At 42.2% G+C, this 24700-nt stretch overlaps 1 protein-coding gene across 2 annotated transcripts in view; it reads right to left on the reverse strand.

Moving 5' to 3' along the window:
- Positions 1-24700, reverse strand: part of PHF2 (PHD finger protein 2) — a 111284-nt gene that overhangs the window by 31888 nt on the left and 54696 nt on the right. For both annotated transcript variants that reach the window (XM_081898307.1, XM_081898308.1), the window contains exons 2-6: positions 22588-22673; positions 11338-11452; positions 8948-9108; positions 2522-2663; positions 728-914 (exon numbers count right to left, since the gene is read on the reverse strand). In XM_081898307.1, the coding sequence (XP_081754433.1) occupies positions 728-914; positions 2522-2663; positions 8948-9108; positions 11338-11452; positions 22588-22673 (691 nt within the window). The remainder of the gene's footprint in view (positions 1-727; positions 915-2521; positions 2664-8947; positions 9109-11337; positions 11453-22587; positions 22674-24700) is intronic.

The raw sequence follows: 24700 nt of genomic DNA on the forward strand, positions 1-24700 counted from the left end.
CTTTTAAAGAAATCCAAGCTAATGGCTAACATTGCACCTCACAGGAGTAAAATCCATAGTTTAACTATGCACTATGCTACCATTCTGCTCCTCTCTCAAACTGTATATGTTATATACCTCATACAAAAACATAACACTGACACAAAATCTACCCCCTTTCTCATCCTCCACAATATAGCTGATCTGTAAAAAAGGACTTTATAATCTGAAAGCGGAGGCCATGTATACACTTCTGTAACTCAAGAAAATATTTAATAAAAACAATTAAAAAGAGAAAGAAAGGTCATGCTTCATGGTCTTATACTAGATGTTTGGGGGAGCATTTGCAAAATGACTGCCCAAACTACGTGTTAAAAACTGCTGTTTGTTTCTGAAAGTCCTTAATACAGTGGTACCTCGGGTTACATACGCTTTAGATTACAGACTCCGCTAACCCAGAAATATTACCTCGGGTTAAAAACTTTACTTCAGGATGAGAACAGAAATCGTGCTCTGATGGCGCGGCGGCAGCAGGAGGCCCCATTAGCTAAAGTGGTGCTTCAGGTTAAGAACAGTTTCAGGTTAAGAACGGACCACTGGAACGAATTAAGGTACCACCCAAGGTACCACTGTATGTATATTTAAGTCAAATACTTACTTTAGCAGCAGAGCTGAAATGGGATATTCAAGAAAAGAGAGGAATTACTATGGAACGGTGCATGATCAAATATGGAATAAAGCATCTTACTTTCAGGACATGGTACCAGGCAGAAGCTCCACCGGAGTCTATGTGAAAATCTGTGTAGCTGTCTTTCACGCAGATCAGGCAGTATTTGGTCACTTTTGGTTTTGCCAGCAAAGCATCATCAGGCCAATAATTTTCTGCCCAAGAAAGTTTCTTCACTATATCAGGAGACTCCACAAAACTGGACATTCTGTTTAAAATATAAAGCAAAAAAGACTGGAATTAGCTTAAAGTCAGCATTAGAGCTAATCTCTGTCAGTCTCCTGTTCCCGGGGAAATTTCAGGATAGTGATTTCAGTTCTCAAAAGTACCAGTTCTCATGTAGCCATCTCTCTCTCACACACAAGAAGGATGAATCAACAACCTTGGAAAACATCGATTTAGCAGAAGTATAAAAAAAAAAACTTTAGAACTTTTTACTGGGGGCGGGAGGAGCATGAGGTAAATGGGCTCGAAGAACTCAATGTCATATGGACTGAGTATGTTTAGTTTGATTAATCAAATCTGAGAAAGATTATTTTAGGCTAAAAGATTACTTTACCTGGAAGTCACCCCACCCCCTTTTCATCAAGGGAGCTCATTTATGAGTAGACATGCATAGAATTTGACTGTTAGTGGTACTGCTCCATTCTCTCTCACTCTCTCTCAATAAACCTGTTATAACCAATATCGAAACTGATTTGCCAAAATGTTTATTACCTCCCCAAACATGTAAATGTAAGAGCAAACAGTACTATCAGTTTTTTTCTGAATGCTTCCTGAGTACTGAACAGCTTTATTATATATTCTTCTTTTTAAGCACCTCTCGTGTGGGACCTTAAAACTAAAATGTTCCCATTGTAAATGTACGTATCATTTACACTTCGTGTCAAGGCAGAACTTTGGAGCCTGTTAAAATGCCATGCTCTTTGTCGAGCACTACAATATTTCCTGGCTGATGATTAAATCAGCAGCATGTGAGGATTGTTTCAACGATCCTCAAGAATAAAATGCTTCCCATCGTTATTCTTTCAGCAGATAGAGGAAAAGCTGTAAAAAAATACCTAATGAAAAATACCTATAATCACAGAGCTTTGAAATTGCTTTTGATCCTCTGTGTGGAAGGAAGGGGGTTACATTATTAAAACAATAAATACAGCCTAGAGAGCTATGGATACTACAAAAGAAATGATCTTGCAATTATCCTTCAGCCTTTCTATAATCTGCATTAATTATCACTCCTTTCTCTTGTCCAATAAGATGGAATTCTCTTCTAAAACAACCATTGTTTATTTTATTTTTGCCAGAGCTCATCATTTTCTCTGTTTATAAAGGAGCATTCTCCTGCCCCGTAATAATCTTTTTATGTCTATGTAGATTGCCCAGAAGTCCTACAAGAAAAAAGAGGTTTAAATTACATGGTTCAGCAAATCATATATTCATCAGTCGCCCACAAACATTGCCCACAGAAAAAAAAATCAGCAAACTGAAACACAGTTGAATAATGCGTCTGGAAGCAATTTCATAATCTGTAGAGGAAGGCCAAACCATTGATTCAATCATTACATAAGACATAGGTGGATTACTGAGGAATTGTCTTTGTTAATGCTCTAGAAAAAATAATGCTAAATATGGTGGGGAATATTCAGAATCTGTGCAGTAAGGCAGGGATGAGAAACAGTGACCCTTCAAATCCTGTTCGACTACATCTGTCATCTCCCCTGACCATTCATTATGCTGGTTGAGGCTGAAGGAATTGAAGTCCAGCAACACACCTGCCCATCCCAAAAATAAGGCAAGCCTGTCATTCTATCTTACCTTGTATCTGAAAATTCCAAGTTAATTACATTGAGGACTCTTTTTCTGTTAGTGCTGTAATAGTAATCAACAAATTCCTTTAGCTTCATCTTGCAGTCCTTCTGTTTGGTGACATCGGTGACATCAACACTCCTTTCTGGTCCTAAAAGGGAAAGAAACACCAAGGAAAATGAGAATGTTAAACTGGAGCCAATATGAGTTGTGGGCCAAGGTGGAACTCAAAGGGCATGGTGGATTGTCACAACAGGGTGTGCCTGAGGAGAAAATGGTTCATATCATATTTCTGTGAAACTGTGCTGATAGACAGATAGATGATATAGTTGATAGATGATAGATAGATGATAGATAGATAGATAGATAGATAGATAGATAGATAGATAGATAGGTAGGTAGATAGATAGATGATAGATAGATATAGATAGATAGATGATAGATAGATGATAAATAGATAGAGATGATAGATGATAGATTAGATGATAGATGATAGATAGATAGATAGATAGATAGATAGATAGATAGATATAGATGATAGATAGATAGATAGATAGATAGATAGATAGATAGATAGATGATAGATAGATAGATGATAGATAGATAGATAGATGATAGATAGATAGATAGATAGATAGATAGATAGATAGATAGATAGATAGATAGATAGATGATAGATAGAAAGCTTGAGAGCCACTCCAAGGTTTGTTATTTATTTATTTATTTATTTAAATAAATAAATAAATATCTATAAGCCAAACTTTTGTACGAAAATACAAGGCAATGCACACCACGCAAAAACTACAACAATAAAAATATCAGTCAAGTCAAAACCTCCACTGGTTAAAAAAAAACTCACATTTCCAAGGCCTGGCTAAATAACATTGTTTTCAAATGACGTCTCTAAAGGAAGACAAGGATGATTCCTGCTGAGCCTTCAGTGGCAGGCCCTGCCACACTAAAGACTTGGTCCCTAGTAACCTCGGGGGTATGGGGAACCACAATAAGTGCCCTATCAGAAGATCTCAGTGATCAAGATGGAACATCAGGGATCCAACGGTCCTTAAGGTACCTTGGACCCAAGCTGCTTGGTGCTTTGTGAACTAACACACAAGAACCTTAAACCTGACCTGGTAGCAAATTGGCAAACAGTGCAGATCTCAGAAGAGCAATAACATGTTTCCAATAGCCTGCTTCTGTGAGCAGTCTGGCCACAACATTCTGCGCTAGCTGCATTTTTCAGATCAGATACAAAGACGCTACATAAAGTGTGTTACAATAATCAAGTCTTGAGGTTATCAGCGCATGAACTACTGCGGTCAGGCTATTTCGTGCCAGCTGGAGCAAGTAGAAAGCACTCCTAGTCATGGAAGTCAATCGGGTGGTCTATTCCAGGCACGGTCAACTCCCAAGAGACTGCGATTTACTCCCAGTATAAAAAAACTGGCAATGATCTACCCACTATCATTGCCAAGAGTTGTTGAGTTTTTTGGGGGAAGAATTGACCAGAGTTGTTGAGCTTTTTTAGGGGATCAATAAGGAGCTTCATACCATGATCCACAACAAACACCCCCACGATCGACTAGTAGATCGCGAACCACATGTTGGATAGAGATGGAACACATAGTACCTCTGTACTGCAGGCCTGTTCTTTTAGAGATAGTACAACATCTCTTGCATCATGGTCATAGAGTGTTAAAAGGCTGCAAACTGCTCGACAGAAAATGTTCAGTAAAAATTCTCTAGTCTATTTATTTTTCTTAAAATTCCCAAGTTGAAATTAAAGCCACATCCAAGGATGAAATGCATACAAGCTTTCACCTTTAAAGTGAAAACACTGCTGAGGTATGTCAGTGTATCTGAATATACGATCCCCTCCTGCAAAGCATTGCTGCAGAAAAAAAATTAAAATACATCTACAAGGCAGCTGTCCCCACTGAGGTATCACAAAGTATTCTCCAAAATTGAAGCTGTCTGGACAAGCCCTGCTTTAGCTCTTTGGTGTTCATTTGCTGGAACCATATGTATTGTCACATCATGGAAGTCCTTTGTAGCACAAGAAGATAGTGCGATGTTGTCAATATTTCCCCTGATGCCTCGGGATAAGGCCTGAACAGGGCTGGAAGTTTCATTGCTTGTTATTTTTACCCCATGCTTGTAGGATTTCATATGAATCTGTGTATTCAGCATTTATTCAGTGGGAAATAGCAGAATGTCAACATGGCTGGTAAAGTAAGAAAAACAGCACACTAACAGGGAGGATCAAAGCCTGAAAATGCCAGGTGGTTATCTTGCATAGATAAGACGAGTGTTTGGCACACACACTGTTGCTTTCATTTTAAAGCCAAGGGGATATCTACAGTCAAACTCCCCTTTCTCCAGGAATGCTACAGGTGCATGACCCATGTGCCAGTCAGTCTTGTCGGCACAGTGCAACACTATAGAAGAGGAAGCCAAGGAGTTTGTGAAAGGAACACACTTCTACACAGCTACACACCCTGACACTCGGATGCAGAACTGGGAGGGAAGAACCCAGAGCCAACAGAGATGCTTCCCACTGGTGACCTTAAGTCTGAAGGGATGAAAGCAGTAGGATCTTGCCTGATAGATTAATAGCCAAGCATAAGGCTAGGTTAGGCACTGTGCGCTGTTTCATGCCTTCTGCTTTATAGAAACCAGGTGCAGGAATTAGACTTCCTGCAGGCTAGCTTTGCCTGGCATCCCATGAGCTAAGATTGGGCACAACTGGTGGGCTGGAGTATGTAGCTTTACCCCACTGGTCTTTATGTTTCTTGCTCTACTAACCTGTATGCATATCTGCAAATGGTAATCCAATTCAGCTAATTAGGCTGTGTTTAGGCTTATTGCGCAATTTATGCTTGGATATGCTTTATGCAGTCCACTCCTGTGCTTTATGCTCAGAAACAGGCTGGCCATGGGCTTTCTATGCTGATTTTTACCGTACAGGAATAAAGTGAGGAGCCTTCCTCCCCAAAGTGTGCTTGTCACCTCTGAATCACAAAGAACAGCTGCCCTTGGGCAGAACACCATACTATCTCTAGGCCAACTGATCGAGAAAAGGCTTCAATCTAGGATATTACTGATCATTCAGGAAGGAATGGCATTATTTGTCTCTTTTACTTGTTTTCCTACCAGCGTTTTAGTTATACACTTGGATTTTCAAATGTAATTTTTTTTTCTTTTCTAAAATGCCTTGTTTGATTCATACGACCTTTTACATCACATCTTCTGCTTTCAAAGTATTCAAAATAATGTATAAATAAGCAGGGATGGAGACACATAAAACTGTAAGAAGTCATTATCCAACAGATTCTAGTACAGTGGTACCTCGGGTTAAGTACTTAATTCGTTCCGGAGGTCCATCCTTAACCTGAAACTGTTCTTAACCTGAAGCACCACTTTAGCTAATGGGGCCTTGCGCTGCCAGAGCACAATTTCTGTTCTCATCCTGAAGCAAAGTTCTTAACCCGAGATCCTATTTCTGGGTTAGCGGAGTCTGTAACCTGAAGCGTATGTAACCTGAAGTGTATGTAACCCGAGGTACCACTGTACTGGCTTTTGAAAATAAATCTGTTCAGTTCTTTACAGTCAAATGTGGCCAATAAAAACCACTTCAGTTCAATGTGGGACTATGTGGGACAATTAGGATGTGCATAAACACCATCTGCACAGGAGAAGGTGGGATGGATGGCTAAGTTTGCCATGGGAAAACCAGGATTCACTTTACCCAGGAGCATCCTGTCTGCCATTTGTATTTCATAAATTACTCCCCCCCCCATTTGCTATCCTTGACCATATCAGCTCATTCTTCTAACAGCTGCATGTCCAGGGATTGGTCAGCAGCTGCAACTTCTCTCAGCACTGTGATAGGAAGAAGGTCTCCTGGCAACACACAGCTTTTAAATGCAGGGCACCTCTCTTTGGGGTTGGAAATGGGTCCAAGACAGTCATGGGAAGCCTGTTGCCCCCAGTTGTTGTGGACTCTCATCAGCCCTAACTGGACCAGCCAATGGCCCTGTATGTGGGAACTGTAGTCCAGCTACATCTGGAAGACCACAGGTAAGCAACGCTCTCATGGTCTAGGTGATCTAAAAGAATAGTGAAAAAACTAGGTGCAAATAAAAGGTGTAGATGAGAAGAGGCAAATGGGTGTAACAGGTCCTCATAAAGGGACATCAAGGCAGCAGCAGACCTGGGATATTAGCTCCGCCCAAGGCATGATGGAGAACAGCAACAACTAGGAAAAGATGGACACTACATTTTACAAGGACAGGAGGAAACATAATGGACAGAATAATTGTCACACACAGGAAGAACAAGGATATAGTTTGAGTGCCTCACCTGTAGTTTCATAAATCATTTAATGTGTCAACACGAATAGACATTATTAATATTGTAGTTGTTGTATAAAGGTAAAGGTAAAGGTACCCCTGCCCGTCCGGGCCAGTCTTGACAGACTCTGGGGTTGTGCGCCCATCTCACTTAAGAGGCCAGGGGCCAGCGCTGTCCGAAGACACTTCCGGGTCACGTGGCCAGCGTGACATCGCTGCTCTGGCGAGCCAGAGCCGCACACGGAAACGCAGTTTACCTTCCCGCCAGTAAGCGGTCCCTGTTTATCTACTTGCACCCAGGGGTGCTTTCGAACTGCTAGGTTGGCAGACGCTGGGACCGAGCAGCGGGAGCGCACCCCGCCGCAGGGATTCGAACCGCCGACCTTTCGATCGGCAAGTCCTAGGCGCTGAGGCTTAACCCACAGCGCCACCTGCGTCCCTTGTATATGGGATTATTGTTGTATATGGGATTATTATTTTGATTATTATTATTATTTTGATTATAATTATTATTTTGACTGGAATATGAAGAAGAAGAAGAAGAAGAAGAAGAAGAAGAAGAAGAAGAAGAAGAAGAAGAAGAAGAGGAGGAGGAGTTTGGATTTGATATCCCGCCTTTCACTCCCCTTCAGGAGTCTCAAAGCGGCTAACATTCTCCTTTCCCTTCCTCCCCCACAACAAACACTCTGTGAGGTGAGTGGGGCTGAGAGACTTCAGAGAAGTGTGACTGGCCCAAGGTCACCCAGCAGCTGCAGGTGGAGGAGCGGAGACTCGAACCCGGTGCCCCAGATTACAAGACTACCGCTCTTAACCACTACACCACACTGGCTGAAATTAATAAGATTTTGGAATGCAGAAATAAAGAATACCATCAAACCATCAATTCTAGCATGCGGGGGCCACCTAAATTATATAATTTGGTATTTGAACAATTGATATTAGTAAATGTATTATAATTTGGCATTGTTATAATGAAGCTATTATTGGACTAATCGAAAACTAATAAAAATTATTATATTTAAAAAAGGTGGCAGCAGATCTGTTGAAATGCAGGTCTGTTTGGATCACAATTTTTTAGAGAAGAAGTGGCACAGGTGTGAAGAAAATTCAACCCTTATCACACTCACTGCACACCTCCCAATAATCCTTCTCCCCAGGCGCACTTTAGATATTGGATGTCAGCTGCGGTGGAAGGGAATGACAGCAAGGGAGAAGCTCTGAATAGGGGAAGATATTAGCAATCATGCTGGTCCACAAAGCAAAGATGGAAGCTGCTTCACTCCTCTCCCAGTCTTGCTGCTGCTGTGCAACTAGAAGCTAAGTCATGTGAACCTGGGCTCAAGGTTTGTTTCTCTCAGACTAATCATGAGCAGTAAGCCTTGGCTACAGCTTGCTGTCTGCTTGGAGCCACACAAACCACAAGCCTATCTTCACACACTAAGCCAAACCATGGTTGGGCCCAAAGCACAGCAGCAGGACCAATGGGGGTGGTGTAAAATGGCCACCATTCTTGCCCTGTGAACCAGCACGCTTATTTATGCTAACCCATAGTTTGATGGTATTCTGTGCACGCACCTTTACCTTTGCACCCTTCTCTTTATATAAGAACGGGCCAAATCCAAGTTAAGAGGGCAGCCATTAAGGACTGTCATTTGGGCCTGAAAGAGAAGATTGTGCAGCAAATGAGGCATGGGGGGAAACAGCAGCTACAGGGAGTTGGGGAAACAGTGAAGTTTGACTGAAGTTTGGGCTGAAAACTGATTAATGTGATCATATGGCTAGGAGGCAGAAAGGGCTGTAGCTCATGGGTACAGAATCCATTTTCAATCCATGGCACCTCCTGGGATAGCTTCCTGCCTGAAGCTCTGGAAATCCACTGCCAACACTGGGCAAGATGGACAACACACTGACTCCGTATAAGGCAACTTCCTATCTTCCTGTGTTCAGAAGACTGGCCATCCAAGTCACTAGTGGTTTGTGAGGATGTTTACATGTTTTCCCAGACTGGAGAACTACCTGAAAGAGCCTCCCCTCAAAGTGCTCTCCATGAAGTAGGCTCTGAACTCAAAAGCAAAATACGTACCAACATAGTTTTCAACATCACTAACATAAAACGTCGGTGCAGGTACAGATAAGCCCAAGCCGTCCTTCTTTGGGATGAGGATAGGCTCTGTGAATCCATTTTCTTCCAAATATTCAACTGTTAGTTGGCTTCCAGTCAGTTTTATTACCACGTCTTCAGCACTAAAAATTCGAAGCAAAAGAAAGAATAATTCCAATATTAAAAGACTTTCAGACCCAGTCCGTATTTTCTTTTCCTTTATTACTGATGAAGCAGGCTTCAGATCAATGTATGGCTCTCCTTATTAAGACACCACTGGTCTATGAGCCTCTCTAAGTCTCGAGTAATTCAATCAAGCAGCCAGACAAATATGAAGAACTTTAAAAGAATGGTTTGTATTTCTGTTATGAGCACATCTAGTGATGCCACCAAAGTTTATTTTTAATTGTGGCACAGGTTTCTCCCACTTGGAACATTGCTTAGCTGCATAATGATCAGTCCTCATTTCCCCGAGAAGCTCTTCTCCGATTCAGAATGCAAACTAAGCTTTGGAGCATGTGAAAGGCAGCAAAGGGTCCTGGGATGTGTAGTTTTTCAGAGTGCCTGGACACTTGGTGCCTGGTGCTTTGGAAATTGCCTGTGCCAGGGTCCCTTGTGTCTAGGCTGCTGTTATTAGTATGCTTACTGGCTGAACATAGTCTTTGTTATCTGTGGTTCTGAAAAGCATCTGGGGAAAACAAAATATCTTAAAACATTGGGATACAGGTCTTCCCAGCAGACAAGATATTTAGTATTTGTGTATTTTCTGGTGCATATATGAAATGATATTTTTTTGGAAGGGTAGAGTAAAAAGTGATATTTGATTGCAAACATAACAGATCCTTGAATATATAAAGAACCAAAAAGTTTTTAGGATAATGCATGGCTGCCCTCTTCTGTGCTTGTTTTGAACTACATCTCATTTTCGGGACACCAGTGCCTTTCACGTGGCAGCCAATGAAGATGCAAACAAAAGTTTAAGAAACAGATGAGCAAGACCACCATGTTGGTGAAAGCAAATCCTCCACATTGGTCTCCTAGAGGCAGGGAATTTTTTAAAAATAGTTTCTTATTACTTCAGTTTTGAAGCGGAACTTGGCACTAGCGGTGGGTTTGTTAATTTAATTAGTGAACTTGTTTACCCTGGGTTTGCACTAAGTAATCCTGATGCTCTTTTCCTATTTCTTAGTCAACACTGGTTAGAGAGGAGCCAGAGGTTCCTTCAGGGCAGGTTTATCTTATCTGTCTAACAATACTGAGTATAGATCAGGAGTTTGCAGAGAGGAATGTATCATTTAATATCCCCATTTTAAAGCTGTTTTGCCATTCTAAGATACTTCTGTCCCCTTCATGGGTTACTCTTGTGAAGGGGCCTCCACAAACTGAAGGGACTGCATTCCCGATGCCATGTGTGCCTTCCCTATACCGTCATACCTTGGAAATCAAATGGAATCCATTCTGGAAGTCCGTTCAACTTCCAAAATGTTCTAAAATCAAAGCGTGGCTTCTGATTCATTGCGGGAAGCTCCAGCAGCCAATCAGAAGCCGCGGAAGCCCTGTGGTGTCATACCTTGGTTTTTGAACAGCCTAGTTCTCAAACGTTTTGGCTCCCGAATGCCAAAAACCTAGAAGTAAGTGTTCTGGTTTTCAAACGTTCTTTGGAAACCAAACATCCAACAGGGCTTCTGTTGAGTACAGGAAGGTCCTGTGGCCAATCGGAAGCCGTGCCTTGGTTTTCAAATGGTTCCAGGAGTTGGATGGACTCCCGGAACGGATTAAGTTCAACAACCAAGGTACCACTCCCTCTTTACTGAATAAAACTTACTTGTAAGCAAGTAAAAGTTTGGGCTTGGACATCACTGGATAATCATAGTTAGTATGGTATTAAGTGGAGACACCATAATAGTCCCATTGGTGATAGGATAAAAAATATCTTAATAATAAGACAAAATGCCATTTTAATTCTGCTTGAAGCTTACTGCCGAATTACAGTAGCCTCTAGTATGGAAGCAACCCATGTTTTACACATTTTGTTCTGCCCACAGCCTATACTGCTTCCACTAATTGCTGTGGATCAATTCCAGATATTATGAAGCATGGTGGATACAAATCAGGCAAACGTGGCAGACTTCACAATCTTGAATTCTTCAACAAGTAGGGTGAAAATTTGGGTGAAGGGCTTGTAGATTTCAATGTGTCTCTGCAAGACATCATGCAGAGAGCAATTAGCTCAAGGTCTCTTGGATTATTGCCCATATAAATCTACAGAGGAAAACATGTTGGAGGGAAAAGAATCACCATCTAAGCACATTTTTTCCCAGAGTATGGTCTGCTGATAATAGCCCAAACATTGGCACCATTTAACAACTTACCTGGGGAATGTTCGACTTCGAAGTTCCTTGATGAATACCTGACTCCCATTCTGAACAGGTTTGACTTCTGTAGTTTGACCAGTGTCATGTTTGTGCCAATTTCTTTTCTTTTTCACTGCAAGAGACAGACACAGACAGGATTATGTATAGCTGAGGAGGGAGAAAATAATCGATTTGTCATTGACTTCAGACAAACAACGTGACAATAATCTCTTTGAAGACACAACGGTGACTTTGACATAAGGGGGCAAGAGCGCTTTATTCCAAGGAGAAATCTAACAATTGTTTTCTCATTTGCCTCCAGACATTAACACTCAGGGCTTTATGTCTCATATTGAACTCTGTTCATTTGGTAACGGGAAGCAGAAGAAGATACAAAGATAACCACAGAGCTATAGCTTCCATGTGTAAACTCCAGACAGAATTCAGACCTGGACTGTACCATCTTAGGACATGGGGACTGGGTGGGGGTTGCGAGTTTAAATACAGTGGCACCTCAGGTTAACTACTTAATTTGTTCCGGAGGTCCGTTCTTAACCTGAACCTGTTCTCAACCTGAAGTACCACTTTAACTCATGGGACGTCCTGCTGCCGCTGTGCCGCCAGGGCACAATTTCTGTTCTGATCCTGAAGCAAAGTTTTTAACCTGAGGTAATATTTCTGGGTTAGCGGAGTCTGTAACCTGAAGCGTATTTAACCCGAGGTACCATTGTACATCAAAACCCCTTGTCCATGGCCAGTAGAATTCAGGAACACAGTTTTCTAGCTTTGAGTTCTCTATGGATTCAATGACCGACCCCTGCAATGGTGAGTGTCCCAGATCAAATGCTTGAGAACAGGATTGGGTCAAGCACATTCCTCCTTAAAGCATGCTACAAGTAAAGGAAACAGGGCCATGCCTGTTCCAATCCTGGGAGCCACACATAGTACCTTCCCCTGCTCCAAGGCTTCCTAGAATTTAGCCTTTCCTGTAACCAGGTTATAGAATCATAGTTGGAAGTGGCCACAAGGGTTATACAGAAATCTTTTGCCCAATGTGGGGCTCAAACGCACAACCCTGAGATTAAGAGTCTCGTGCTCTACCGACTAAGCTATCCAGGACACTCCTCGCAGCTTACCTTGCTGCAAGAGATTGGGACAAAGGAGCAGGCATGGCCCTGGGCACCTTCAGTCCCTAGCAGAGCATCTTTTCATGGAGACTGGTATGAAAATAATTCTCCACTTGTGATTTCCACTGAAGGGAAGGCCCTCGGAGGGCTTGCCATAGTGGGGATTACACTCTGCCAAACAAAGATGAGTGATTTCCCTATCTAGGTTTGAGAGGTGGCTTAGAAGGTAAGAAAATGGAGGAAGAGACAAAGGTTTGGCCCCTTTCAGGGCAAGCTATTTATCTAAGGCTTTTAAAAAGAGCTTTCTGATAGCAAAATAAGTATTATTTTGCTTCTTTAATAACTTATATCCCACTCCCTTTCAAAAAAATAAACCCAAATTACAATAAGATATACATGCAGCAAAACCAAATCCACAAAATATAGCCATCCACCAAGAAAACATACTAACCCCGAACCGCCCCCCCCCCCATAAAAAACCAAAAGAAACAGTGTATTAATTTTTTTTTAAAAAAAAAAGTGTGAAGACACAGCGAATGGGAAGCAGCTGTAATGTATTCAGAATGAGAGGATACATGTTTTCAACTGGAGGCTGTCCTAAGCAAACAGTCTTTGGCCAAACTCCTAAAACCATAGCAGGGCTTGGCAATCTCAACTGGAAAAGCAATTCAGTTCCAGAAGGACTCTATTGCATGATCTCCCTGCGTACATAGGTTATAGAACCATCTTCACCAACACGGTGCCTTCCAGATGTCCTTCGACTCTAACTCCTATAACCAAAGCCAGCACATCTAGAGGGCACCAGACCAGTGAAGGCTACTATAGGATATCACTATTCACTGTGGTCCCTGCTCTGCTGAATGGCTAGGGCAGCATTTTTGTACCCAACCCCCTGGAAAAAGGAAGAGAAAATGCAGGGTGCAAAATTGGTGTGCCGGGTGAAGGAGTGGAGAAGGTGGGTTAGTGAAAAGTCTCTCCTCTGCCTCCCAATGGTCTCATTGCTCCTCAGCTCAGCAACCCACCCGCCTTCCAGGGATGCAGGATGGGTTGCACGATGCACAAGTTAAAGGGGCTGCGTAGGATTTTGTAACCTGCTGACCCAGATTGGCAGAACAGCTGGTGAGGTTTTCTTCACCCAGGCTATGCCCCTTGGACCCACACAGCACCTGCCAACCTACACTCTCAAGACATCCGTCCTTCAGTCAAGCAAGACCTAAGGTGGTAGGTGCAGCGTGGGTTCAAAGAGGACAATACTGAAAGCAGCAACAAATTTGATGAGCACCTGGTGGCATCTTTTAAGGTAAGGGAAAGCTTTCTTAGACCTGCCCCTCCAAGGTTTTGAATGTGTGAAGAGGGGCAAGACCTCCGTTTGCAGCCTGTCCAACTCATCTTCACAAAGCCATGAGGCGTGGAGTGGTAATGAGGGCAGATCCTCCTTGGCACAGCAATGAGGGACCGTGGAGAGAAGAAAGATTTGTTGAATTTAGGCCTATGGAATTTAGTACTGATTTTAACAGAGTACAGAGGGATGTGATCGGCCTGCATTCCAACTAATGTATCTGTGATGATATAGACACGCATACACACATTTTTGTTTTTAAAAATACTGAAAATCAAGGCACTTGCAATATATGCAGAGCATATTCTGTGAATTGATGCCTGTTTGGTGGTGAAGTCTGCTCAGGATTGTATGTTACCATCCACCATCAATCACTGCTTGACTGCATATTAGAGATTCCACGTGCACAATCTGTGAAAGAGTGACCAAGCGTGCAATAGAAGGGAGAATTATTTTGCCTATAATGTCAATTTTTCAATAATGTCAAAGAAAACAATTCAGTCATCGTCAGTTAAGGACAGCATGGAATGGTAACACCAAAAATAGAAGCCAAATGTCCAAGATATTGCATCAGGGATATGCAGTTGGGAAAGAGCCACTAGTTTAGGGCTGCCATACATCCAGGTTTTCCAGATCAGACTGTCAAAATGGCATCCGGGTGGATTTTTGCCGTATTGGCAAAATGTCTGGGGAAACCTGGGCGTATTTTTTAAAAGAAAAATGCTGTAAACATTTTCTAAAAAGCTAAAAGACTTAGTTTTTTAGGGGGAGATGTTCCCCCAAAAAGGTCAACCTCTTCTCTACTACAGTATATGTGCATGACACTCAATGCTCACTGCAACACATGAACAAACAGCTTCTATTACTGACAAAAGTAACTACAAAAGACTAACACAGCTGGTACAATGAATTAATAAAAGCTGTTTCCTCTCCAATATTACTCTCTATCATGTATTCATTATTAATTATATTTATCTGACACATTTTGCTCTGAAGTCTCTCAAAGCAACTTACTTTAAAAAATAAATTAATTAAAACCTGATATAAAACAGCCGTAAAGCAAAATGCATATAAAAGGAAATGCATATAAATACATATAAAAGAAATGAATGCACTTAGAAAGGATGAATAGAAAAAGAAGACACAGACATTTATTAAAATCATTTACGAACCACTCTTGATTGATCACACAATTCCTGGCATTTCCCTTATATGGTGTTGTTTACCTTCCCCCGTCCCCATCATTTTGGAGATGGTCTCTTTGACTTGGATCACTTTTTAAAAACTCTCCCTCCCCTGCTTATGTTCACCTTGGAAGAGCCCACTTTGACCTGAATACACCTGCCTCAACTTGATATTCACCTCTACTTAAAATCACCTGAAATAGCTTCACTGAAACTAGCAATGCTCAGTAACTGAAAACAACAGGACTTTAGCTCCCATCTTGGAACATATTGTAGAACAAAACATTCTCCATCTCCCATCCATTGGGCTGTATCCCAATGGCAGAATGAAGTTCCTCTGAGGAAAGGAACCTTTGTATGCAACCTGCTGGGCTGCTTTTAAGAATTCAGTCAGTCACTTTTACAGGAGACATCTTAATTAAAATCTGAGTAAACGCACATCTATAACCTGTGATTATGACGTTCATCAAATGCAGCGTTCTCCCTTGTGGCAGTTCTATGTTCTGTCAGGAGGGCTGATCTAGGCTCCAAAATCCGGTTTCCCCTTGCAGATTCATCAAAAATCTCCTACTCCTTTATTTGGATGGCGGCTAACAGATTGAGGTTGAATCCTGACAAGACAGAAGTACTGTTTTGGGGGGACAGGAGGCGGGCAGATGTGGAGGATTCCCTGGTCCTGAATGGGGTAACTGTGCCCCTGAAGGACCAGGTGCGCAGCCCGGGAGTCATTTTGGACTCGCAGCTGTCCATCGAGGCACAGGTCAATTCTGTGTCCAGGGCAACTGTCTACCAGCTCCATCTGGGACGCAGGCTGAGACCCTATCTGCCTGCGGACTGCCTCGCCAGAGTGGTGCATGCTCTAGTTATCTCCCGCTTGGACTACTGCAATGCGCTCTATGTGGGGCTACCTTTGAAGGTGACCCTGAAACTACAATTAATCTGGAATGCGGCAGCTAGACTGGTGACTGGGAGTGGCCGCCGAGACCACATAACACCGGTCTTAAAAGACCTACATTGGCTCCCAGTACGTTTCTGAGCACAATTCAGAGTATTGGTGCTGACCTTTAAAGCCCTAAAAGGCCTCGGTCCTGTATACCTGAAGGAGCCTCTCCACCCCCATCGTTCTACCCGGACACTGAGGTCCAGCATCGAGGGCCTTCTGGCGGTTCCCTCACTGCAAGAAGCCAAGTTACAGGGAACCAGGCAGAGGGCCTTCTTGGTAGTGGCACCCTTCCTGTGGAACGCCCTCCCACCAGATGTCAAAGAGAACAACAACTACCAGAACAACAACTAGAAGACATCTGAAGGCAGCCCTGTTTAGGGAAGCTTTTAATGTTTGATGTATTAGAGTATTTTAATTTAAAAAATTTTGAAGCCACCCAGAGTGGCTGGGGAAGCCCAGCCAGATGGGCGGGGTACAAATAAATTATTATTATTATTATTATTATTATTATTATTATTATTATTATTATTGATTGGAATGCTTTAGAAATGTTCACACTTTCATTAAAGAAGGTGGTAATCATAGCATTACCATCTTGTGGAACTACTGGTGGAAGTAGTGTATTTTACAGGTATTCTCAATACATAAACGGGGCCAGCTATATGGTACTTTACGGATGCCTGGAGGAAGCTGATTATCTTGTTCCATGTAAGTCTGGTTTCAGAGCTGGTTTTAGCACTAAAAAAGAGCATTAGTCACGCTGATCAACGGCCTGTATCAGAAGAAAGACAGGGGAAGTGTAGCCCTGTTGATTTTTCCTGATGTCTTAGAGCCTTTTAATACAACGGACTATGGTATCCTCTGTCGCACCAGTCCTGTAGGTTGGGATTTGAAAGCACAGTGTTGCTTTGGTTGTTCTGCTCCTACCTACAGGGCAAATTCCAGAGAGCAGCAGTGAGGAGTGATTGCTCACTCCCATGCCAGCTATGCTGATGGATCCCACAAGCTATTTTGTTCCCCTGCGGAAAACACAGTTACTTGTATGAAAAGAGGAGTTCTAGCATGAGTGGGATGCAGAAACACAGATATTGGAAATATCTGCGGGTGTCACAGATCAGTAGAAGTGCCTTCCTGGAAACAGTGGCACTGTATTCACCATGGCAGGAATAGGATGGGATGGGGTGAGGTTGTGAAAGCTTCCCAATTTACAGAACATGAGAATAAGTGGTCACCATCTACAAATGAGAAGTCTAATGTAGTGAATGCCTACTCCAAGATGCTGACATGCATAGCATGATCTCAATGTGCATCTCCTACACTTACACACTTGCTAGTTATCAAGATTCATATCACTCTGATTAATGTAAGGTCCTATTGAAATGGATCCATCCCTGATTTGGCCCCTGATTCTAACAAGCATTCCAGTCCTCGAAAAACTTTTGCCAGCAAAGGCCTCACAAACGTGCTCCTAATAATAATAAAAAGGCAGTTGTTGTTCCCCCCTGCCCCCCCACAACTGCAGCAAAGCTCAGGCCCTGGTCCGACTCTACTGAAACTTTTTGTCTTCCACTGAATTATCCCAAGAAACACGTTTTTAACAAATGTCCATTTCTTCAGCATTGCCTGCACAAATGCAATTAAATCAAAATTACTGTAAATATCATCCAAGAGGAAGCAATTTCCTAAAATCTAGTCAGCAGGCTACAACAGTAAAGTAGAAAGTACAAGGAGAAAGTTATTTTTATGTTTGACATCTGGAAGGCATCTGTCGTGGAATGTGTGCACCAGGCATCCTTTCTTAAAAAAAATATCCTACAACTTTCATAATAACAATGAGTGCTTATCTTTGCAAGTCTTGCAGTAATAAATCAGATGAAGGAGAACACCACTGAAAGAAGGAGACTTACTTCTGAGCAATCACACTGAAAATAGCTAACAGTGTACTTCTGTAAATGCTTACTTTGAGGCAGTCCCACTGTGTTCAATGGGGCTTAGTGCCTAGTGAGTATATATAGACTTTTGTCTACATGGTTCAGTTTAGACACAATGTCAAAGCACGATTAAGGAAGCTTAACTATGGTATGACATCTGAAACCATAGCCTGAAGTGGGTGGATAAAGTTTATTTCTATGGATCATGGCATTAGTGCAGCTGGCGTTAAGTTTGATATAAAAGGCATCCCCTTGTAAACTATCTGTGACCCTAGTACAGTTCCTATCTCTCACACATGACCTGGAAAGAACAGCTAACATCTTGACCCTGTGAGCTGCAGAAAAATTCAAAGGACTAATCCTTGCATTTGCCAAAAAGATCTAGTTATCAGCCTCCTGTCAGCAGGAACCAGACTTCACACAGACTATGAAGGTCTCTCTTAAGAGTAGATTTATGATCCAGGAACTGTAGCGATAAAGATGTGGTCTTCCAAAATATAATGTCGTGTTCTCTTCCCTTCAAATTTGTCTGCTATGAAACACTACAGGAAACCAGAAGGAACAGACACAGTTTGAAGGATTTGGTGTCTTGGTCTTCATACACTAAGCAAGCCTCTTCCCTTCTCCAAGTTAGCTGGATCCAAGGTATACTTATAAACCCAAAGTGTTTCAATAGTCAGCTCACAGCTCCCCCTCTTTGCTCCTCAACAATCTCAAGGGCCATCCCTACATTTCATTGGACCATGAACCAAAGGAGTAGGTGAAGGAATTCTGTTGCCTTGCTGACACAGGATTCTCAGGAAGAACTGAGGGGGCCGGCAGGCGTTATTGTTTCATTCATTATTATGTTGTGCATTTTGGTGTTTTTATAATGTAAACTGTCCTGCAATCCTTGGCTAAAGAGCAGTAAAACAAACAAACAAACTTTGCTATCACAGAAGGCACAGAGCTCAAATCCCTGACTTTGTGCCTCATTTGCTCCAAGATCAGGTATTCCAACCGCCCCCAATTTACTTTCTTTTTCTCTTTAGTGTGAGTCGGTGACAAACTGCTGCACTCAACTCTCTAGGTTTGGGGCAGTTAGGGTACATTAATTATATTATACCTGTGTATCTGAAGAAGTGTGCATGCACACGAAAGCTCATACCAAGAACTAACTTAGTTGGTCTTTAAGGTGCTACTGGAAGGAAAAAATTTTTTTTGTATTAATTATATTGTGTGAATCATAGTCACTGCCCACATATTCACAACTTGCTGTCTAAAGTAGCACTCGCGTCTTTCACTTCCATGGAATAAACCAATTATTTTCTACTTCCTGGTGTGACAAATTCTATACCGGGTATACACACATTTTAAACAAACACATGCCCTGACTCCATTGCTCTCCATAGGATACTTTGGGTCTATCTATGCACATGGTGGGCAGGTATACAGGCTGATGTACACCTCGTAACAATCTCACTAACTTTGAACTGAAATCATACACACAGTTTCAGCTGCAGTTCAGAGCAAACAGAAAATACAAGCAGAGAAGCAGCAGAACAGTGGTGCTCACCTGATGGAGAAAGAGTCAATGATGGAGAAAGAGGAAGACAGGTGAGGCAGTGCTGAGGTCAACATGATGCAAATGCAAATTGAATCTGGTGCTCCTGCTGATTCTTTTACACTGCACCAACCAGAGGTCAGGTGTGTGCCATCACCACCTCACCACGTCATCCAACTCCTATCAGTAGCCCTAAATTATGGTTTGCCTGTTGTGCATATTGACATTTAAGGCATGGTTTGGGTTTCAGTCAGTCAGGTCGTGCACCCATAGGAGGGACCAGAGAATGAATGACCACTGGGAGAAGGGCAGAGAGAAGAAAAACCATGGTACATCTACATCAGCACAACCGGCCGCCTTCATCTGGCCCAGCTGCAACAAAACATGTTTCTCCCACATCGGTCTCTACAGCCACAGCAGGCACTGTAACCTTCCAACCGTTTGACTTCACCCACAAGGGTCCGGTATTCCATTGTTTCCCAAGACAGGTGGATGCCAACAAGAGATACAACTAATCTCTCCAGTGTTGGTTTGTGCCTTTTGGGACTAGTAGGGCAGAGGGCAGGGAGGTCAACAGTATGTAGAGTCAAAGTCAATTTAACAGGCAGGTCCAATGAATTCTAGTTTTGCCCCCATCCTCTTCTCTGATTACTTCTACAAAATCAGCACTTAGACCTGTGTTTCTCAAACTTGGGGTTCACAGCTAGCTAGCGATGATGGGAGTTGTAGTCCTACAGCTATGGACCCAAGTTTGAGAAACACTGACTTAGACTAAGGAGGAGGGAGCTGATATTCAGTGCTACCCTCTGCTTTGTTTTCCTTATTTTCATGTTTTTATCCTGTATTTTCCTGTATTTTACTTTGTGAACCACCCTGAGATCTTATGATGAAGGGCAGTTTATAAATGAAAAGAAAGAAAGAAAGAAAGAAAGAAAGAAAGAAAGAAAGAAAGAAAGAAAGAGGGGTGTGGGTTGGCTGAGGGCAGACAGGTGGGTGGGACAGTGCCTCCATTTGCTTTAACTTCTCATCAGCATTTGTCATTTTCCCAAATCTTATTCTGGGAATTGTTATTTTGACATCAAGAAATCATCCAAATCCAGCTGTGTCACACCATGGAATGCTTGCTTTTGTTAAAAGCCTTTAAGAGCATACTTTAACATGAAAATCATGTGCGGATTTTACAGTATAATTATTATATAATAAATAATTATTATTATTTGTTGAATTTATATACCTGCCCTATACCCGGAGGTCTCAGGGCAGTTCACAGAATAAAATCAAGATATAAAACCACAAAATACCTAATAAAAAAATGCCCTGTTTTGTCTACAGTCCCAGCAGCTATTCGACTGTGTGCAGCAAATTGTCACGGCCAGATTTTGTTGAGTTTTAAGAAGCCAAAATGTGCTTAAAGCATTCAATACTAGATTTATCCCCAAAACACACTTGTCATAATAACTGGAATATTACACTTGTTGTCTTCTTTGAAAAGTTGTTTAATTTTGATCCTGAGCACTAGCGGTTCCTCATTCCCTTTACACAGGAGGCCTATATAAACTGGCAAAGTAAAGGGGTGTGTTCTACAGATCCCAAAATACATTGAGGACAGTAGAAGATAAATCATATATTTGAGTGGCAAAGAATGGAACTGCACCATCAATCTATATTAATATTAGACAGGCAAACATATTGCAACCTGAGGTAGCAAATTCCTTCCCCTGCCCCTCACTCAGTGTTTTATTGAGGTTCTCTTGTTAGGTAAAATCATAGGTCCTACGTTAAAATCATCCAATAAAACTTGAAATACTCTGATATATGTTCACATCTCAATTCCCCGCTTCCAGCTGATATACTTCTGTCTTATCTATCCATTCATTTTTAGTCATTTATTCATTTTATCTTTCACTCCTAAATTATGAGGAATTAAATATCATATACATTGCTATGTTGTTATTGAAGAATTTCATCCAAGACGCCAAAAGGAAAATTAACATTTTATCTCTTACAAAGGAGGTCATTACTGACAAGGAGAATTTTCTGCCACATTGCTTCTCTTCCAGATAAGTTATTCAATTGGAAAATTATTCCCTTTACAATTGACTTATGCAACCCTTTTCTGATGTGTGTGTTTTTCTCTAGGAGCCAAGCCTTTTAAACCTACCTCCAAAAAGGCAAATATGCTGAACCCTTTCTTAAAATGTTTTTGACTGTTTGCCTTAACATAACTTGCTGTATCATAGCAAGAAAATGTCATATTTCTAATCTTATCCTTACTCAGAAGTAAGTCCATGCATATTTACCTGGAAGTTAAGCCCTGCTTAGTTAAATAGTGCTTACTCCCAAGAGCTAAAGAATTTCAATTTTTCCCCTGTGATTTTTCTAGATTTTTCTTGATGGCTGGGAGGTGGATGGGTGAAAATCAATTATTTTAAAGCAATGTAAGGAACTATGAAAGATCTGTCTGTGAGGGTCCATTTACCCATATAAGTTATCACTTGGTATTTCAGTCATCAGATAATGAATTTGCATGTTTGTTTGAATCCGTGCTTACTCAAGTTTCAAGCAAAAATATTTAATAACAACATCAGTTTGTTGTTCTTGCTTTTTAAAGGTATTTATCATAAACAGAAAATATGGGCTCAGTCCTATACAGTGGACGCTCGGGTTGTGGACATGATCCGTGTGGGATGCACATTCGCAACCCGCATCTGTGTGTCTGCGCACGCACAGGTTGTGATTCAGCGCTTCTGCACATGCGCAAAGCGTGATTTAGCGTTTCTGTGCATGCGCAACCTCCGAAATCCGGAAGTAACCCGTTCCAGTACTTCCGGGTTTCGGCAGTCCATAACCCGAAAAAACGCAACCTGAAGCATCTGTAACCTGAGGTATGACTGTATATTCCCGTTCTGTATCAAACTGTATTCCACTAAATTATCGCACATGCAGAATGTTTTTTTGCAAGCACCACAGAGCTTTGCTTGCCTCTTCTTCACCCATGTGCCAGAACCAGCTATGGGGGTTCCCACAACCCTCCAGCACAAATATGGGGGTGCTCAGGGTGAGGAGGGGGAGAGGAAGCTTCATTATGCTCACAGAAATTGTTCTGCATGCACAATGATACAAGCCATACAATATTTTGGGTAAGAGAATAGTACTTATAATATAATAGAAGGACTCTATTGGTCAAGGGACTATACTTACAAGTAGACTTTCCATGGGTTTTCTCACAATTTGGACAGTGGTAGATATCAATATCTGGAGCCTCATCTTCTTCTACACCAACACAACTAAAAGACATAAAAGAACAAAGAGTTATGTACTGTCTTTTCTCAAATGTGAAAAATGGATAAAGCAATAAGACATTTCAGGGTTTATCAATCCTCATATCCAAGTTTCAGCCTACCTAGGCCATATATCAAGACTTGGAAATACCCAATATGTGATGACATGGTCTATGCTAGTTGGAGCCATTTCCATTCATTGTCTGACATACCAGGACGGCATTGTGTTTCTATCTCTTCCTCAAGCAATTGCCTCTGATTATGTAACTGGTTATCTGGACCTGGGTCAGGAGAACACAATGTGACAACACTCTTTTTGTCTTTAGCATCACCCTGCTGCTTTGGTGCAGCTGGGTTAATTATTAAAAGTAATGCCAAGGTCACACACATTTTTTCATTTGAGAGCGACCAGACAAGAAGGACCTGAAATTCACACAGTAGACTTGAATGAAATATCAAAATGGAAGCCACTGGACAAGAATGATTGTAGCCTCTCCTTTTGCTTTCCCTTTACAAATGCAGTTTTATCGTAGGAATTTGGTTTGCTAAATGATTTTGAGATCATCATCATCATCATTTAGTATGTATAACCCGCCCATCTGGCTGGGTTTCCCCAGCCATTTTGGACGGCTTCCAAAAAAATATTAAAAATACAATAAAACATCAAATACTGAAAAAGTTCCCTAAACAGGGCTGCCTGTTCATCCATTAGATATCAGGGTGGTGTATCAAAGAAGACCCAAATGGTCCTACAACCATGAAATAAAATCTATTAAATGCAGTCCAAACAACTTTTAATTCAGTAGGCCATGTTATGCAACTAAAGTGCCCAGAGCAGTCACAATTTTTTGAGTTGGCATTGAAAAGTTAATGAAGTTGGTGACAGCCATACTTCTGCAGAGAGGGTGTTCCACAGCCAGGGTACCATGATAGAGCAGGGCTTCCTCCCTCACTGACAAGCACTTTAAAAGGAGCCTCACCAGCAGATCTTAAGACATGGGCAGGCTGGTACAGAGAGAGGTTAATTGGGTCATATCCCATTTTGGGCTTGAAAAGTTGAAACCAGGACCAGAAACAAACAGGCAGTTTTCTGCTCCACAGGAATTATAAACAGGATGAAGGAAATGTGGAATAAACTGGGATTGTGATCTATGGCCTGGCTGTGGGAAGTAATGCAAAAATCAGGAAGCTTCTACAGGATTCTAATGATATACCTTGGTTTTCTAAAGTAGAAAGTATGGTCACAAAGGAAAGCTTGATTTTACATATGGTGGTGTGTAATCTTTTTTTCCTGCTACATGCTTAAAACTCTAAAGCGGTCTTCCTTGGCCCAGTGCCCTCCAGACTGTTTGGATTGCAACATCCATCAGCTTCAGATAATACACTGGCTGGAGGAGGGTGACAGTTGTTGTCTATAGAACATCTGGAGGACTATCAGGCAGGGGTTGGCCGGCAAAATATTTTACTCGCAGGCCAGTCCACTGTCCCTCAGACCTTGTGGTGGGCCAGAGAAGCAGCACTGGGGTGGGGGCTGGAAGAAGAGGCAAGGGGGGCAAGTAGTCCTCCTCCCCACTCCCCAGCCGCTGTGCTTACCTTCCCAGGGGCTGCCGCCGCCACCACCACCACCGCTGCTGCTTCTCCTGGGTAGGCAGAGCAAGCTCATCCGCTCCGCCCTCTGGCCCACAGGAGCACCAAGATGGCGGCAGCAACAGCAGCGGGAAGATGAGCAACGCGAAAGGGCTGGCTCTGGAGAGGGGCTGCTCAAAATGGCACTCAGCCAGCTCAGCCCAGCCCCCTTCCTCCTCTAGTTAGGGTGGTGAGAAGCCAGGAGGAGGGAGGGAGGAGGAGGCGGCGCTGTGTGTGGAGGGGGGAATAGAATGGCGCAGAAAAAATAATGGCGCAGCCCGAACGAACAGAACCCCACGCCGATCCACGGACTGTCTGTGGGCCAGATCCTGAAGGCAATTGGGCCTGATCCGGCCCACGGGCCTTAGTTTGCCAACCCCTGCTATCAGGTATGTGGCCATGATTCA

The sequence above is a fragment of the Podarcis melisellensis genome, assembly GCF_964234715.1.
Source record: "Podarcis melisellensis genome assembly, chromosome: 2".
NCBI lineage: Eukaryota > Metazoa > Chordata > Lepidosauria > Squamata > Lacertidae > Podarcis > Podarcis melisellensis.